The sequence below is a fragment of the Microcebus murinus genome, chromosome 23 (assembly GCF_040939455.1).
Source record: "Microcebus murinus isolate Inina chromosome 23, M.murinus_Inina_mat1.0, whole genome shotgun sequence".
Classification (NCBI taxonomy): Eukaryota; Metazoa; Chordata; class Mammalia; order Primates; family Cheirogaleidae; genus Microcebus; species Microcebus murinus.
Window position 1 is genome coordinate 20,503,941 of NC_134126.1, and position 19,550 is coordinate 20,523,490.

At 35.3% G+C, this 19,550-nt stretch overlaps 1 protein-coding gene across 1 annotated transcript in view; it reads left to right on the forward strand.

Moving 5' to 3' along the window:
* Nucleotides 1-19,550, forward strand: part of USH2A (usherin) — a 654,133-nt gene that overhangs the window by 462,093 nt on the left and 172,490 nt on the right. Inside the window, exons 47-48 of the mRNA XM_075997053.1 lie at nucleotides 6,576-6,765; nucleotides 10,111-10,279. Coding sequence (XP_075853168.1) covers nucleotides 6,576-6,765; nucleotides 10,111-10,279 — 359 coding nt within the window. The remainder of the gene's footprint in view (nucleotides 1-6,575; nucleotides 6,766-10,110; nucleotides 10,280-19,550) is intronic.

Below are 19,550 nucleotides of genomic sequence, written 5' to 3' on the forward strand. Positions count from 1 at the left end.
ATTACAACTGATACTACAAAAGTTCAAAGGATCGTTAAAGACTATTATGAGTAACTAAATGCCAATAAATTGGAAAATCTAGAAGAAATGGATAAATTCCTAGACGCATACAACCTACCAAAATTGAATCATGAAGAAATAAAAAACCTGAATAGACTAACAACAACTAAGATAGAAGCAATAATAAAAAATCTTCCATCAAATGAAGGCCCAGGACCCCATGGCTTTACTACTGAATTCTACCAAACATTTAAAGAAGACCTAATATCAATCAACTCAAACTATTCCAAAAAATTGAGGAGAAGGGAATACTTCCAAATGCATTATATGGGGACTGTATTACCCTGATACTAAAACCAGGCAAAGACACAACAAAAAAAGAAACTTACTGGTTAATATCTCCAATGAACATAGATGAAAAAATTGTCAACAAAATACGCGCAAACTGAATTCAACAACACATGAAAAAGATCATTCATTGTTATCAAACAAGATTCATCCCAGGGATGCAATGATGGTTCAGCATACACAAATTAATAAATATAATATGATTATTTCAATTGATGCCAAAAAAGTATTCAATAAAATTTATCATTCCTTCATAATAAAAATGCTCAAAATACTGGGTATAGAAGGACATACATCTACATAATAGAAACCATATATGACACACCCACAGCTAGTATCATACTGAATGGGGAAAAACTGAAAGCCTTTCCTTTAAGATCTGGAACAAGACAAGAATTCCCACTTTCACCACTCTTATTCAACAGTACTGGAAGTCCTAGCCAGAGCAAATAGACCAGAGAAAGAAATAAAGGACATCCAAATTGGAAAAGAGGATGTCAAATTACCCTTGTTTGAAGATGATATGATTTTATATTTAGAAGAACCCAAATATTCTACCAAAAACCTATGGGAACTGATGAACAAATTCAGTAAAGTTGCAGGATATGAAATCAACATATAAAAATCAGCAATGTTTCTATATACCAATGTGAACAATCTGAAAAAGAAACCCAGAAACCAATCCCATTTACAATAGCTATAATTAATAAAATACATAGAAATAATTAACCACATAAGTGAAAGATCAGAAAAACTATAAAACATTGATAAATGAAATTAAAGAAGTACAAAAAAAGGAAACATATTCCATGTTCATGTATGTATTTAAAGAATCAGTATTGTTAAAATGTCCATATTGCCCAAAGCAATCTTTAGATTCAATACAATCTCTGTCAAAATACCAATGACATTTTTCACAGAAATAGAAAAAAAGCCTAAAATTTATAAGGAATCACAAAAGACCCCAAATAGCTAAACCATTGTGTGCAAAATGAACAAAACTGGAGGAATCACACAATAATACTACAAAGTTATAGTAACTAAAACAGCATAGTATTAGCATAAAAACAGACATATCGACCAATGGAACAGAATAGAGAATCCAGAAATAAATCTATGCTTCTACAGTGAATTCATTTTTGACAAAGGTGCCAAAACCATATATGTGGAAAGGACAATCTCTTCAATAAATGGCATTGGGAGAACTGGATATCCACATGCAGAGGAATGAAATGACCCTTATCTCTCCCCGTATACAAAAATCAAATCAAAAGGGATTAAAGACTAATCTAAGACATGAAGCTATGAAACTACTAAAAGACAACGTTGGGGAAACACTCTAGGACATTGGTGTTGGCAAAGATTTATTTATTTATTTATTTATTTATTTATTTATTTATTTATTTACCTCAAAAGCATAGGCAAGCAAAGCAAATGAGCAAATAGGATTATATCAAGCTAAAAAGCTCCTGTATAGCAAACAAAATGATCAACAAAGTTAAGAAATAACCCACAGAATGGAAGAATATATTTGCAAACTACCCACCAAACAAGGAATTAATAACCAGATAACCAGATAAGAAGCTCAAAGAACTCATTAAGGAAAAATCATATAATCCAATTAAAAAGGAGCAAAAGATCTGAATAGGCATTTCTCAAAAGAAGACATAAAAATCGCCAAACAGGTATATGTAAAATGTTCAACAGTACTAATCATCAGAGAAATGCAAATCAAAATTACAATGAGCTATCATCTCACCCAGTTAAAATGGCTTTGAATAAATGACTTTTATTCAAAGACAGGCAATAACCAATGCTAGCAAGATGTGAAGAAAGGAGAACCCTTGTACAGTGTTAGTAAGAATGTAAATTAATACAGCCACTATGGAGAACAGTATGAAGACTCCTCAATAAACTTAAAATAGAACTACCATATGCTCCAGAAATCCCACTGCTGGATATATATCCAAAAGAATGGAAGTTAGTATATGGAAGAGATATCTGCCCTCCCACATTTATTGCAGCACTATTCACCATAGCTAAGGTATAGAATCAACCTAAGTGTCCATCAGTGGATGGATGGATAAAAAGAATATGGAATATACAATATTATTCAGCCATAAAAAGAATTAAATCCTGTTATTTGCAGCAACATGGATGGAATTGGAGGTCATCATATTAAGTGAAATAAGCCAGGCACAGAAAGACACATTATCACATGTTCACATTCATATGTGGAAGTTCAAAAAGTGGCTCTCATGGATACAAAGAGTGGATTCACGGTGACCAAAGGCTGGAAATGGTAGGAGGGAGAAGGGGATGAACAGAAGCTGATTAATGGATACAAATACACAGTTTGATACAAGAAATAAGGCCTAGTGTTAGCTAGATCAGTATGGTTTACCATAATCTATTGGATATTTCAAAATATCTAGAAAAGAATAATTTTAATGTTTTTAGCATAAAGAAAAGAAATATTTAAGGTTATGGGTATCTCAATTACACTGATTTGATCTTTACAAATTATATGAATGTATTTAATTATCACATATATTAACTTGAAAATATATACATCTGTTATGTACCAATAAAAACATTTTTAAGAAACAAAACTCCCCAAGTTTATGATCTACCTGTAGTTTGACCAACTGCTAATAAAGGCTGTTGCTTTCAGAAGAAGATAACACAACGTAGACTCTATGCAATGTGTCATCTACAATGCCGTATGTGTATGTGAGGGGGGGAAGAAAACAGAAAAATGTGAAAAAAATGTAACCCATAGTTTTGAGAGGAAAAATAATGTATGTAGACATGGTGGCTTTTATCAGAAGTTTTATTATGGTACTTAAATTTCAGTCCCTAGTGCTCTGAGAGCTAAATCAACACTAGTCAAGAACATATCTACAAAAATGATTCATTCAAAGGTTTCTAGTCTATTTATGTTTATGCATGAGCATACAACTTCCACTGATCTGTACAAAAAAATTCAGGGTTTTTTTTTTTGCCCCAATATTTAATTTTTATTCCTAGAGTAAATGAATATTCCTTCTAATTTACTCTTAAACATCAACGCAACGAAACCATTAATCCAGTTAATAAATGGTGCATGTTTCTCAGCGATGCCTTTTATTTTCATATCAGCAACCAAAGGATTTTTTTCAATGTCCCTCCAGTTGGCTCTAATGAGGCAGGCACAGATGTTAAACCCGCTAATCTTTGATCATTTACCTTCGTGAACTTGATTCAAATCCTCAAAAGCAAAACTTTCAAGTAGTTCATGTTATTATTGAAGATATAGGTGGTCTTACTTAACAGTTATGTTACACAAGAAAGAGAAGTCATAATGACAAGGTGTTTTACATGGTGTTTTCTGGACTTCACTAGTTCACCAGCTTTAGTGGATAATTCAGATCCTTGAATGTCACTTAAATGTAATCTTTTCTGTAGTTGATTATGCAGTGAATACAAAAGAGGTATCTGCAGACCGTGGAATTAATTTTGAGAGTCGGATTAAAGAGTTTAGAATTATAACAGTGACTATCCAAGTCACCTATGAAAGTTCTCTCATAGGTGACATTAATTTCTTATCTGTGGAGTCTTATTACAGGATGTGTTATGTTTGTATGCCCCCAAAAATGAAATGATAATTTTTTTTTTAGCAGTCTATTAAAATGTCAAGGTTTATCTTGACTCCTGCTTTTTAATGTAAATGTTTGGGCTTAATTGAATTCCTAATACATGATGTCACCTGGAATTCTGATAGGGTCCATTAATTTGGCCTGCAAGAACATATTTCTCCTTAAAATGAAAGGTATATTAACAATGTTATTTTACAAAATGGCAGAAAAGTGGCCAACATATGTTACTGTGAGATTTTTATTCTAAGACTTTTGAAGTTTAGAAACAAGTCTCCATGTGCTTGATTTCCTCCAAAATACCTACTGAAATGCTTTATATGTAAAAAGGTACCCTATAGCGATTCATGATTGATAGTTAGGGCTGGAAATTTTAGAATTATATATATATATATACATATATATATAAAATAATTAATCTTGAATGTCAGAGTTCCACTTTAAAAAATGAGAACAAAAATAATAATTATTTTTACATTTACCTAGTGTTTTGCAAAGAGATTTTCTTTGCCATGCTACACTGCAAAAATATGGCACATTCAAATCTCTTGAGCTTTATTAAAAATTTTACTTTCTGTTTATAGAGCTTATTAAGAAAACACTAAAGATAGTATGGATAGATTACCTAAACAGTATCTTTCTGGCAGGTAAACCAAAGTACGAATTAAAGTTCTATAACATTAACCTGAGAGTAAATCATTTTATTTAGGGTTGTCTCCTCTGTGAATAGCTTTATGTTATGACCTCATTCACTACAGCAAATGAAATGTTAATAGATCATTGATAAGACAGAAAAGTTTTGAGCAGTTGTTATACTTTCATAGTATACCAACCCCTCCCCACCCAAAAAAGTGTATTTGGATTTAAAATAAAATTGTGACTCAAGTTTTAAAAATGGACATCTTCTTTAAGAATGTGATGGCGTAAAGGTATTTGTTATGAGAATCTCCAATTCCTACATTTCTGATCAAACCACATGCCTGATCATGCTAGTTAAAGAATTATTGGAGAGGTAAATCTGTTTAAGTGAGTTAAAAAATTAAGATTTATCAATGTAAAGCATATGTGAAAGACGTTAGTAATACTAAAGAATTGATCAATTTGGGCATTTATTTTGGCTGCAAGTAACTAAACACTCGACAACAAAGACCCCAGTATAAAAAATAGTTCTAGATATAAAGTAGAACCTTGAACAACATGCAGCTTATAGCTGCTGATCCCCACACAGTGGAAAATCCACGTATAACTTTTGACCCCCCAAAACTTAACTAGTAACAGCCGACTGCTGACTGGAAGCCTTATCAATAACATAAACAGTTAACACATATTTTGTATGTTATATGTATTATATACTATAGTTTTACAATAAAGTAAGCTAGTGAAAAGAAAATGTGATAAGAAAATCATAGAGAAGATAAAATATGTTAAAATTTGCCATTTATTAAGTGGAAGTGAATCATAAAAGTCTTCATCTTCACACTGAGTAGGCTGAGGAGGAGGAGGAAGGGGAGGGGTTGGTCTTGCTGCCTCAGGGCTGGCAGAGATGGAAGAAAATCTGTGTAGGAGTGGACCCATGTATTTCCAACCTGTATAGTTCAAAGGTCAACTATAGAAAGTTGTTGGCATTGTTTCAACAATACCAAATACCATGGCAGCATCTTTTGTGATTCTTATGGCCTGTCTTGAATGGCTGCAAGATGGTTGCTGAAGTTGCAGGCTTCATGTTTAGCAGAAAGACCTACCTACCTTAGAGGAAGGTAGAAGGAGGCAGCTGTGTCAAGAAAGCTAAAATTTCCTGGGAACCGTCATAGGAATCCCATAGCAGTGTTCCAGTGGCATCTCTTTCAGCAGCTGTGGGTCCCCTCACCACTCCTAACTGAGGTAAAGCAAAGGAGAAAATGGTTAGAAGGAGGGATTAGGGCCGGGGGAGGTGGCTCACGCCTGTAATCCTAGCAGTTTGGGAGGCTGAGGCAGGCGGATTGCTCAAGGTCAGGAGTTTAAAACCAGCCTGAGCAAGAGTGAGACCCTGTCTCTACTATAAGTAGAAAGAAATTAATTGGCCAACAAATATACATAGAAAAAATTAGCCAGGCATGGTGGTGCATTCCTGTAGTCCCAGCTACTCAGTAGGCTGAGGCAGGAGGATCAAAGGAGGGATTAGGTGTGCCATTGTCACTCTGTTTACCAAGTCATGTCATTTGTATCATATCTTTGCTTACCAAACCAAATGTTCTGCTGATTTTCCTATTCAGTCACAGTGATATGTTCTTTTTGTCTTTGAAACTTAAAGCAAAAGTCCATTGGCGTCATGCCACGTGTTATTCTTTCCAAAGCTAAGATGGTTTTGAATGATTCTCAAAACGTATTATATGGTAGTCACATATATGAGTGTGTGCATACATATATACACATAATTATATAAGTATTTATTATAGATATTAATATCTATAGCTGCCACTTTTTAGTTAGGAAGTTGTTGACAAAATAGACCTTTTGACCAATATGAAAGATTAATTGAAAAGTAGGTGAGGCTGATGGCAGCAATGTTAAACGCTGTCTCTTCAGAAGTATTGATTATTCTATCTGTTGCAGATCCCTTCAAATTGATTGGGTGTCTCCAGGGAAGCCAAATGGCATCATTCGTGGATACGATCTCTTACGGAAAACATTATATCCATGCCCTAAAACTCAGAAGGACCACAGTAATGAGCTCTGCAAAGCTGTGAGGTGTCAAAAACCTAAAACTATCTGTGGACACATTTGCTATTCTCCTGAAGCTAAGGTAAATATTTCAAACTAGTTAGTGAATTATGTTTTTCTCACTAAAAACTCCAGATAAAATCACATTCTTCTTAAACCATGACAGACCATGATCAATATTTCCACTACTCTATCAATAAGATCCCACAGAGAAGAAAGGATACTTACAAAAATCCTATCATCCTTATGAACATTTTAGTCTTCCCATTTTTCAATATCTTCATAGGAAATATAAATGTATTAGAATAAGGAACATCCTATATTTGTATTTGATTGAGTGACTTGAAATTTTCTTTATAACAAATCCATTCAACCACAAATGGGTGTTTGTTTACATGACACTGATGAGTAACTGTGTATAGAACCTTTCATGGTTTTGTCAGAACTATTTTAGAATTATGGCCATTTACAGATTAATGTTCATATTAGTTGCTGTTTAGGAATCGGATCAATAATAAGCCAGACAGAAGAGTTTGTAAATGGCTTTTATTGACAAACAACACAGAAAATCCTTAGTTTGAAGGTAGGATTGCATGTAATAAAATAATGTTCCTATTTGTCAACAACAACATCACACATTCAATGACTAAAACTACTACTAAATTCATAAAATTCACTGCAAAAGAACATAGTAATTAAGAAAGTGAGTTATTGAAGCAATTTGAATCAAAATATAAATTATTATGGCTGACACAAATTTAGCAGTATCTATCATCTAAGAAATGCATAAAGCCAGAAGTTACCAACTATACATTTTTTTGACACTTAGGCTCCAAAATTGTCATTATGCATAAGGCTTACATCATTTTAATCCATTAAATATGCACATATTTAAATATGCACATATGCACATCTGATGAACATATTTTTATAAAATAAAATTAAATTTAGTATTTCAGAGAGGAAGAATATTGGAATAAATTTGCCCATTAAACATGTTCTCCATGAGAAAGAAATAAAACTTGGGAAAATGTTGGGCAGAATACCGAATTCACTTCTCAATTGTTTTCTTTTGCTTCTATTATTTTAACATGTATTATCTAACAAGAAGCTGGCAAGTAGAGTATAATTGTTTAGGCATTTGAATTAGTGATTTGAGGTTTTTCTAGTGCAGGAAACAGTGTGTTTCATCAAAATGAAAACCGATTCTGGCCAGAAACTATCGAGTAGTTTATGTTTTTCTACTTCCCTCCAACCTCTCACCCCAGGAAATATGTACTCAAACCTAACCCCAAGCTATATAATTTACAAACAATTTTTTTTCTTAAAATTTTAATTGACTTCCTTTATTCTCTTGCACTGACAATGCCTATGTTGGCCCTTTAATCCTTGAAATGAAAAGAAGACTTGGCTGAATCTCTATAAACATCTAAAACACTAAATACAAGCCTAAAACACTAATACAAGCCTCACCACAAGATTACAGTCACAGTTCTCAAATCCCAGCATCTGACCTGAATAGCTTGTTAAAACACAGGATTGCATGGTCCACCTCCCAGAGATTCTGATTCAGTAGGTCTGGAATGGGCTGTGAAAATGTGCATTTCTAACATGTTCCCCAGATGATGCCTCTGCAAATGGTCCAGGGACCACACTTTGAGAATCATTAGATTACAAAAGTGCTTTCAGAAAACATAGAGCAAGGAAAAGGCCACTTGTTTGAAAATTAGCCACACACAAACTAGCTCAAGTTATTGAAGTTTCCATTTACGTTTTCTGAGACAACTAACTTGAAGACTGAAGTAGAAGATGAGGAAACACTCTGTTTATGGAGAGACCTCCCAAGAGAATTAATTGCTTGAAAAAACTTTCCTTTTGGGACCCATCCATGATCTAACCCAGAGTGGGCTAAAAAAAAAAAAAAAAAAAAAAAAAAGAGGCAGGTGTTTGCAGGGCCCTAGGGGCCTGAGAAAGTATTGATAGTGAAAGAATGGAAGTGAACCACTTCTAATGGGCCATCACTAAATAAATATTTGAGGAATAATTTCAAAAGAGGGTGATAAGTACTAGATAAACTTGCCGAGCTAAAAAACCAAATGTGTTTAAGTATCCAAAAAAACATTATGTATGAATGGGACTTTAATAAATGCTTTAAGATTAAAAAGCAAATGGCAAGGTTTTAAGTCAAAAGAGTAGAGTGCATGCTGTTTTATCCTGACCAGCATTTCAAAATCTCAAATAAACACATAGAGAGTTCTAGTTTAACTTTTAAAATGGGACACAATTTCAAACATGGCATTGAAGGGAGAAGTTGCCCAATTTGTCCTTGGAATTAGATTGACTCTGAATCCTTATTGCTCATAACTACACCCAGCAAAAGAAATTCATTACAGTTGTTTTTGCAGGGCTCTCTGAGGAACCACAAAGGTAGACTTTGAATATAAGAGCCAAATTTCTTAGCTCTTAGATAACTTTTGTAAAACAAATGAAGTGCTAAGCTAGTGGCCCTGCCAAAGACTTAGAGCTTCTACATTTTACAGTTCCTGTGCTGAGCTTGGCTTAGATGTTGGTGCGTGTTGGAGGTAGCAATGAACAAAAAGAAAAAAGGGAAATGCCTCTTAAACAGTGGTTGATTTTGCCTACCACAGGAAGCATCTATCCAATTAATGTAACTTATGCCAAGTATAGGTTCTGAGGCTACATTTCAGCAACCATTCAGTGTTTCATTTGTTGTATGTACAGTGTGTCAGTCTCTCAGACCTCAAATGAGTATGCAAATAATTATTTGATTGTTCAAGCACATCATTTTTTCCACAGCTCCTGAAGAAAACAGAGTTAAAAGGGCTTTTCAAAATTAATTTCCATATAAATTTCCTTTTTTTAATGTGGTAGCCTGTGAGATACATATGTGTGTGTGTGTGTGTGTGTGTGTATGTATGTAATTTTGCACTCTGTTGAGATTGCCTTGTCTGAAGATTGGGTTCATAAATAAGTGATCGTATAAATTATAAGAAAATGCAATTTAGTTTTAAAAAAAAGAAGGATCAATGAGAAACAATTTTCATAGATGTGGTATTTTCAAATTAAACAATCATTAAAATAAGAACATATGTGAAGGAAATTATTATTTATAATTCTAAACATCTTTACATGGGAAGCACTGATATGCAAAAGATAATTCACATTTGGAGCATCATAATAGAACACAAAGCATGGTTGAAGACTGAAAAACTGCATTTGTATCAAATAGCATTGATAGAACTTGAATGCTGCTAGAAAATATATATTTTTTAAAACCTATGAAATGTGACCAATGTGGCTTCAGACCAAGACCTTATATGAGAAAATAATCGTATCACATGAGGTTTGGTGGCATAATACTTTTAATTAAACTGCTGTTTCTTTAAAACTGGTCCCGAACTTTCAGGTTTGTTGCAATGGAGTTCTCCATGCCCCCCGGCCTGGACACCACTGTTGTGAAGAAAAGTATATTCCGTTTGTTCTGAATTCAACAGGAGTCTGCTGTGGTGGCCGAATACATGAGGCACAACCACACCATCAGTGCTGCTCTGGGTTCTATGCTCGAATTCTACCAGGTGAGGGTCATTTCCAGGTATGCTCAAAAATCTGGGGAACCTGAAAACACAAATACATGACTGGTGCCAGGGAATGATCCCAAACACCTCCCCGACCATAACCGAACCACGATCTCATAGTCAATGGCCTGCTTTAAACGCTTCTTCCTTCAGCTTTGTTGAAATATAATAAACAAGGCTAGATATCAGCAAAAGAAAGAGGGAACACAAGGGACTTGCAATATCTAATACATAAGGAAATGCATCTGAAGATCTTCTTCAGCCCCTCTATTTTGTGGCTGTATTTTATTTGCATGAGTGCTGACTGTTCCACTCCACGAAGCCGTTCTCCACTTTCTCCACTTCTGTTCTGACTAGGCATGTGTTGTTCCTGGGTAGATTAGAACTGCAGATTCCACTCATCTGGAAACTCTAGGCCGTTGACAGTATCCTCTCAGCTTTCTAAGTCAGACAGGGACAGGATAAAATAATGCATCAACGCCTACTAAACAGGAATTTTTCCCCCTCATTTTTTTTTTTTTCTATCAGCCAACTGGACTAGCCATTTCTTTCTAAATTTCAACTGTGTAAAACAAGGCCGGGTGAATATAATTGAGAATAATGATGATAACAACTAGCATTTTTCATATGCTAAGTCTCTGGCAGGCTCTATATTAAAAGCTTCCCATGTGATACCTTATGTAATCCACAACTGTAGGAAATTGGTATTTTATCTGCAGTTTACAAATAAGAAAACGAGTTTAGAGAGGATCAGCAACATACCCAGATTCACATGGGCGAATATGAGTAGAAAAACTAAAATACAAATATAGGCCTGTCTCTCCCAAATCTGTGCTGTTTTGGGTGCTTTACTTACTGCCTCTAACGAAAATTCATCAACGTATTTTAGCAATTTTTTTTTAAAGGACTATTCTAGACCTCTAAACTTCTTTACCACTCCTATCAGTTACTATTCATCTTGGTAAAGCCCCTGAGAATATGAAGTTTTTCCTACCACATAAGTTTAATACTAATACCCGCTTTAAAAAGCAAAAAATAGATGTGGAAGGAAGAAAATAAAGCTAAGTTTTTTGGAGGCCTGAGGAAAGTTGAATGCTTTGAGATGTCTAGTTTAACATGAAATTTATTCCAAACATCTGGTTTGATATACCTTGTGTTCAGTATAACTATATCCATCTAAGGTATATGAAATGTGACATTGTCTCACCTGGGGTCTCTTTTGCATAACATTGGAGCAAATATGGACAGTGTAGTGATTAAATACTACAAAAGTTTATTCAAAGCCCAGAACCTTCACTCCATTATCATTTCCTCTAATAATTCATTGAAAATAAAACTATCTTTATGACAATATTGTTATTTCTGATTCTCAAGCAAAAATACTTCCATAATTGAATAACCCCTAGTTAACCAGATTTTCCAGGTAAGCAAATATGTTGATGAAAATTAGGATTTTATATAAAAGTGTTAACCATTTTTATGCTACCACAGTGTTAACAACTAATCAAATACCGTAGAAGCTTTACTCTCTCAAAACAGCTTATATTTGGGCCGTTTTCATGTATAGTTCATATCTTCCCTTCCTTGCAAATAAATGCTTTAAAATTTTAATTACAGAAATGAGATGGGCATTTCCTGTTGTTCAGTTCTTACCAATAGACCATATGGTTTTTCTCTTAAGTCTAGCAAAGAACTAAATAATAGGCCGGGCGCGGTGGCTCACGCCTGTAATCCTAGCTCTCTGGGAGGCCGAGGCGGGCGGATTGCTCGAGGTCAGGAGTTCGAAACCAGCCTGAGCAAGAGCGAGACCCCGTCTCTACTATAAAATAGAAAGAAATTAATTGGCCAACTAATATATATACAAAAAATTAGCCGGGCATGGTGGCGAATGCCTGTAGTCCCAGCTACTCGGGAGGCTGAGGCAGGAGGATTGCTTGAGCCAGGAGTTTGAGGTTGCTATGAGCTAGGCTGACACCATGGCACTCACTCTAGCCTGGGCAACAAAGTGAGACTCTGTCTCAAAAAAAAAAAAAAAAGAACTAAATAATAGCATTTTAATTTCCAAGTCACATTAAAATTTTTGATGTTATGATTTGCAGCAAACTATCTAAACTCTGAAAAAAATCCTCTGTCCCTTAAAACTAATGAAAACTACTTAGCTGCATCTATCATTGTTATTAACTAAGGAGATTTGCCTGTCACTTTCTCAAACCTAATGCAAAGTGTCAAATCTTGAATGAAGTGCACCATCTACTTTTAATGTATTTCAAAATAACATTTAGTCTTTTTTTCCTAAAAGCAAAATAAGCCATGGAAGCCCATAAATCATTTATTGACATTATATAAACATTCTAATATCTAATTTTTGGAGCAAGAGTTTTTAAAAATCTCTATTACAGCCTTACCAGGTTCATTGCCCACTTACTCAAGAGGAAGCCAATACCCACCCTGAGACAGCAGGGGTTACAGCAGAGAAAGAGTTTAATATCCCAAGTGCCATGCGAAGAGACAGGAGAAATTTCTCAAATCTGTTTCCCCAAGAATTAGGGAGAAAGCATTTTTAAAGACAGTTTGGCAAGCAAAGGCATAGGCAATTGGATCTACTAACTGGCTGGGTTCGGGGAGGAAATATAGGTGTGTAGAAATTGTCTTTTTTTGCTAAGTTTGTTTTTGGGCTGGAGTTGCAAGAGCAATTGATTCAGTTCCTTGGTATGGGCCACAGGTGTGGGTGGGCCAGCCAGTCCACTGGAATGCCGGGCCTGGAAGATATCTCAAAAACTAGCCTAGGTTTCACAAGGGTGATGTTATCTGTGGAAGCAATGAAGAAAGCTAAGAATACTTATGACCATCAACTGTGTGTCTCCTGAGTCGTAAGCAATGACATGAAGGCAAGGTAGGGAACAATGGCTGGTCATACATGTACATATGTTCCCCTACCACAGTTCCTGCCTGATGGCCCGTTATTAATTTTATAAAGAGCAGTTTCATCTCCATTTTCTCTCTCTATATATACATGCTCACTCAGACCTAAAGCATTTTAATATCTACCAAACTGTTGGGCATGTCCCACATTCAGATTCTTCTTAAGCAGTTCATTTTTCACAGTATTAGAATCCCTACCATGGTGTCAAGAGAAAAAAAAATGCAATCTCATGGAATAATCAGAGAGAGCAGTTTGCTCCAATCATTAATCTCACTGTACCTAAGTGAAGAGATTATCTTTTGACCTCTGTTCTCGGCGATGGGCTTTGTTAACTAGTTTAATGCTGTTTACATCAAGAAAGAAAGCACAGTGGCCCCAAAACATCTTGTATGTATCTAAAGGTAATTAAAATCTAATCAGTAGTCTGCCAGTTCAAGGCTGAGATGGGTATGGGCATTTTTATATTTATAGGTGAGTCTGAAATATTGGTTCATAATATTTACTTCATTTTTTTCTAGGGACTTTCCTCCATAACACCCCATAACAAAGAACACCAGAGAAAAGAATGCTCATTTCCCCCTCCCCTTTTTTATAAATATGCTAACAACCCCAAGTAAATGTTAATGTGGGTCATTCTTTGATAAGAATAACAATTAACTGTTAGACTGCATGGTAGCTTTTAGAGAGAAAACATTTTCAAGCCTGGCCTGAAATAGATTCATTTTGAAAGGTTAATGAGAAGGTGTCTGATCCTTGTATCTTATGTCTAATAGCCTTTTTTTGAGGGGAAAAAAACCAGTTTTATTCCTCATTGATACAATCCACATCTCTTTTTTATGAGGCCTTTTCTTCTGTCAGTAACTTGAATAAGATTCTGAGGGATTCAGGGAAACACAGCTAAAATATCTAAACCAATTAACATTTGTTATACTCAAAAGAGGCTTTTTCTTAAAAAAAAAAAAAAAGGAAAGTGTTGGCATTTCCAATGTAGATGTGTACACTATGTTTTCTCTAAGCCCACTGTTGTCTAAAGTGATACTTAACTAAATGATGCTGGCCAGAACCATGTGATACAGTATGTTAAAATTTACCAACAAGGCACATATGTTCTCTGACTGTGAAGACTTAAAAAAATATGACAACTACAGTTCAGACTAAACAGGAGAATTTTTTTACCCAGAGGAATGTAACCAATATAGTAACTTTACTGTTTACAGTAAGCTCATTTCTCCTTTATTGGCCTCTGGTAGTATCATCATGCAAAATTTACTAAGTTACCTTTTATTTATAGATACTGCATTATAGGATCCTCTCTCAAAGATGATCAATGAAGCCAACTGTCCCCTCAATTCTAGGAATCCATATCTGGAGAGAAAACTGAGTATGCCATGGCTCACTCCTGGGTATTTACCCTAGAGAAATGGAAACATTTCTCTTTTTTTAACACAAAAATATTTTTTACATAAAAACCTGCACTTGAATGTTTATAGCAGCTCTATTCATCATTGTCAAAAGCTGGAAACAATTCAGATGTCCCTAAGTGAGTAAATAGTCAAACTTTGGTTTGACTAAGGAATACTACCTTAAATAAAGAAATACTACCTAGCAATAAAAAGGAACAAAATATTGATAAATGCTAAAGAAGTATTATGCTGAGTGAAAGAAACTGGTCTCAAACAGCCACAAACTGTGAGATTCCTTTATATGACATGCTAAACAAGGCAAACTACAGATATGGAGAAAAATATCAGCAATTGCCAAGGGTAATGGGTGGGAAGAGGATGTGACCATAAGAGGATCACATGGGTGTGTTTCAAGGATGATAAAACTCTTTTGTATCCTGATGGTATTTCTTTCTTAAAATTCATAGAACTGTGCACCCCCAAAGGTCCGTTTTACTGGATAATATTTTTTAAATAACTTTTTTTAAAAAAATGCTTTGCCTTAGAATTCTATTTCCATTTTACAAATAAGAAATGTGGAACCTAGGAATATGGCCAAGTCACTCAGCTAGTCAAGATTGGAATTTTCATGTTTAAAAATTAGGCTGAGCCCTTAGAGATAGTAGTGTGTTATATAATAATGTGATCATTTTGTATGTGTAACAATATATTTTTCTGGTATGCTGATAGAACAAAAAGAAAGCAAATATATCTATATTAAAATTACAGTGAAAATCCCTATTTTTTAAAAAAGCAAAAATATCCTAGTCAGAGAGGACTATTTGAGGTAACATTTTATATGGTAAGTTCTGCATAGTTTTTTGGTGATTTGATGCTGAATAATTAATGGATGAGATCATAGGTTCTGGAGTCAAGCTGCCTGGCTTCACATTCTATTTCTTTCACTTCTTACTCTTCTGACATTCATTAAATAACTTAAACTAGGTAATATTAGTGGGAGACTAATGGTTCTGATGTCCATTGAGTGGCTGAATTAGAATCCCCAAAGCTTACCTGATCTTTCACGTACAAATAGAAAGAAAGTTTTATAGTAATTGGGGAGCATGAGAATAAAGAGGTTAATGATCCTCCTTTAAATGACAAAAGTAGTTTCTAATGAGTCTATCCAGAGCAAGGACTCATGTGTGTCCACTTTCATTAGATCACATAAAGGCACAGCCAGTTCAGGAAAGCTAAGTAAGAACCAAATATCCAACGGCCATTGAGATGCTAAGAGACCAAGGATCCTCATAGATTCTATGAGACCAAGCAGTCCTCTAAGTTGACTTTTAGCAGTTGGCCGGGGAAAGTTGTGAATAGCTTCCAGCCTTTTTTTTTTTTTTTTTTTTTTCGGCATATTATGGGAGTACAGATTTTAAGGTTTCAATAAATGCCCATTTCCCCCCCTCCCCCCAAAAGTCTGAGTCTCCATCATGACCATCCCCCAGATGGTGCACATCTCACTCATTATGTATGTATATACCCACCCCCCTCCCCCCTCCCCCCTCCCACCTGCCCAATACCCTATTACTGTAGTACCTATGTGTCCACTTAGGTGCTACTCGGTTAATACCAGTTTTCTGGAGAATATATCTGGTGCTTGTTTTTCCATTCTTGGGATACTTCACTTAGTAGTATGGGTTCCAGCTCTAACCAGGAAAATATAAGATGTGCTATATCACCATTGTTTCTTAGAGCTGAATAGTACTCCATGGTATACATATACCACATTTTATTAATCCATTCTTGGATTGATGGGCACTTGGGCTGTTTCCACAGCCTTGCAATTATGAATTGTGCTGCTATAAACATTCGAGTGCAGGTGTCTTTTTTGTAGAGTGTCACTGGATCATTTGGGTAGATGCCCAGCATGGGATTGCTGGATCAAATGGTAGATTCACTTGTATCGCTTTAAGGTATCTCCATATTGCTTTCCACAGAGGTTGAACTAGTTTGCAGTCCCACCAGCAGTGTAGGAGTGTTCCTCTCTCTCCGCAACCACGCCAGCATTTATTGTTTGGAGATTTTTTGATAAAGGCCATTCTCACTGGGGTTAAGTGATATCTCATTGTGGTTTTGATTTGCATTTCCCTGATGATTAGAGATGTTGAGCATTTCTTCATATGTTTGTTGGCCATTCTTCTGTCTTCTTTAGAAAAATTTCTGTTCAAGTCTTTTGCCCACTTTTTAATGGGGTTATTTGATTTTTTCTTCCTAATTTTCGTGAGTTCTAAGTATATTCTAGTTATCAGTCCCTTATCGGATGCATAGGATGCAAAAATTTTCTCCCATTCTGTAGGTTGTCTGTTTACTTTCATGACTATTTCTTTGGCTGTGCAGAAGCTTTGTAGTTTCATCATGTCCCATTTATTTATTTTTGTTGCTGCTGTGATTGCCTTTGGGGACTTCTTCATAAACTCTTTGCCCAGGCCGATGTCTAGGAGAGTGTTTCCAACTTTTTCCTCTAGAGTTCTAATAGTTTCATATCTTAGGTTTAAGTCTGTTATCCAGCGTGAGTTGGTTTTTGTGAGAGGTGAAAGGTGTGGGTCCTGTTTTAGCCTTATACAGGTGGCTATCCAGTTTTCCCAGCACCATTTATTGAAGAGAGATTCTTTTCCCCAGCGTATGTTTTTGTCTGCTTTGTCAAAGATGAGATGGCTATATGAGGATGGTTTTATATCAGGATTCTCACATCTGTTCCACTGGTCAATATTCCTGTTTTTGTGCCAATACCATATTGTTTTAATTACTACAGCTTTGTAGTATAGTTTGATATCTGGCATATTAATGCCTCCCATTTTGTTTTTGTTGCCTAGAATTGCTCTGGATATTCGGGGTCTTCTTTGGTTCCATACGAAGCGTAAAATTATTTTTTCTATATCTGTGAAGAATGCTGATGGGATTTTAATAGGTATTGCATTGAATCTGTAGATCAGTTTGGGTAGTATAGACATTTTGATGATATTGAGTCTGCCGATCCACGAGCATGGTATGGATTTCCATCTGTTTACATCCTCTGCTATTTCCTTCCTCAGTGTTTCATAGTTCTCCCTGTAGAGGTCTTTTACCTCTTTGGTTAAATATATTCCTAGGTACTTTAATTTCTTTGTTGCTATTGTGAAGGGAATTGAGTCTTTGATTTGGTTCTCAATTAGATTGTTGTTGGCGTATATGAATGCCTCTGATTTCTGTGTATTGATTTTGTATCCTGAGACTTTACTAAATTCATTGATCAGTTCCAGGAGTTTCTTGGTTGAATCCTTGGGGTTTTCTAGATACAATATCATATCATCTGCAAACAGTGAAAATTTGATCTCTTCTGCCCCTATTTGGATACCTTTGATTCCATTTTCCTGTCTGATTGCTGTAGCCAAGATTTCCAGCACTATGTTGAACAGAAGTGGAGATAGTGGGCAGCCTTGTCTGGTTCCAGTTCTAAGTGGGAATGATTTCAATCTTTCCCCATTCAGTATGATGTTGGCTATGGGTCTGTCATATATGGCTTGTATCATTTTTAGGTATGTCCCTTCTATGCCTATTTTCTTAAGTGTTCGTATCATGAAAGGGTGTTGAATTTTGTCAAAAGCTTTTTCTGCATCTATTGAAAGAATCATGTGGTCTTTGTTTTTGCTTCTGTTTATGTGGTGAATTGCATTTATAGATTTACGTATGTTGAACCATCCCTGCATCCCTGGGATGAAGCCCACTTGGTCGTGGTGGATTATTTTTTTGATAAGTGTCTGGATTCGGTTAGCTAAGATTTTGTTGAAAATTTTTGCATCTATATTCATTAGGGATATTGGTCTGTAGTTTTCTTTTTTTGTTGCATCCTTTCCTGGTTTTGGTATCAGAGTAATATTCGCTTCATAAAAGGTGTCGGGGAGGTTTCCGTTCTTCTCGATGTTGTGGAATAGTTTCTGCAAGATAGGTACTAGTTCTTCTTTGTAAGTATGGTAAAATTCGGGTGTGAAGCCATCTGGACCGGGACTTTTCTTTTTAGGGAGATTTTTAATTGCTGTTTCTATTTCAGCTGCTGAGATTGGTCTGTTCAGGGAATCTATTTCTTCCTGGTTGAGCCTAGGGAGGCTGTGAGTTTCTAGAAATTTGTCCATTTCCTCCACATTTTCCAGTTTGTGTGCATAAAGATTTTTGTAGTATTCATAAATTGTATCTTGTATCTCTTTGGGATCAGTTGTGATATCTCCTTTTTTATTCCTGATGGAGCTTATTAGAGATTTCTCTTTTCTGCTTTTCGTTAGCTTAGCCAATGGTGTGTCAATTTTGTTTATTTTTTCAAAGAACCAACTTTTTGTTTTATTAATCTCCTGAATAGCTTTCCTGTTTTCAATTTCGTTTAGTTCTGATTTGATCTTGTTGATTTCACTTCTTCTGCTGGGTTTGGGGTTGGTCTGTTCTTCTTTTTCTAGCTCTTTGAGTCGTTTCATTAAATTGTCTATTTGTGATCTTCTTGTCTTTTGGTTATAGGCATTTATGGAGATAAACTTTCCTCTCAGAACTGCTTTAGCTGTGTCCCAGAGGAGTTGATAACTTGTCTCTCCATTGTCGTTTTCTTCATAGAAGTTTTTTATTTCTGTCTTGATTTCTTCATTTACGAAGTAATCATTTAGTAGGAGGTTGTTTAATTTCCACGTTTTTGTGTAGAAATGTGAGTTTCTGTTAGGGTTGATTTCTAGTTTTATTCCACTGTGATCTGAGAAAGTACATGGTATGATTTCTATTTTTTTAAATTTCTTGAGATTTTCTTTGTGTCCTAGGATATGGTCAATCTTAGAGAATGTCCCGTGAGCTGATGAGAAGAACGTATATTCAGTGGATTTTGGGTAGAATGTTCTGTAGATGTCTGTCAGACCCAATTGTTCTAGAGTTTTGTTTAAGTCCATTATTT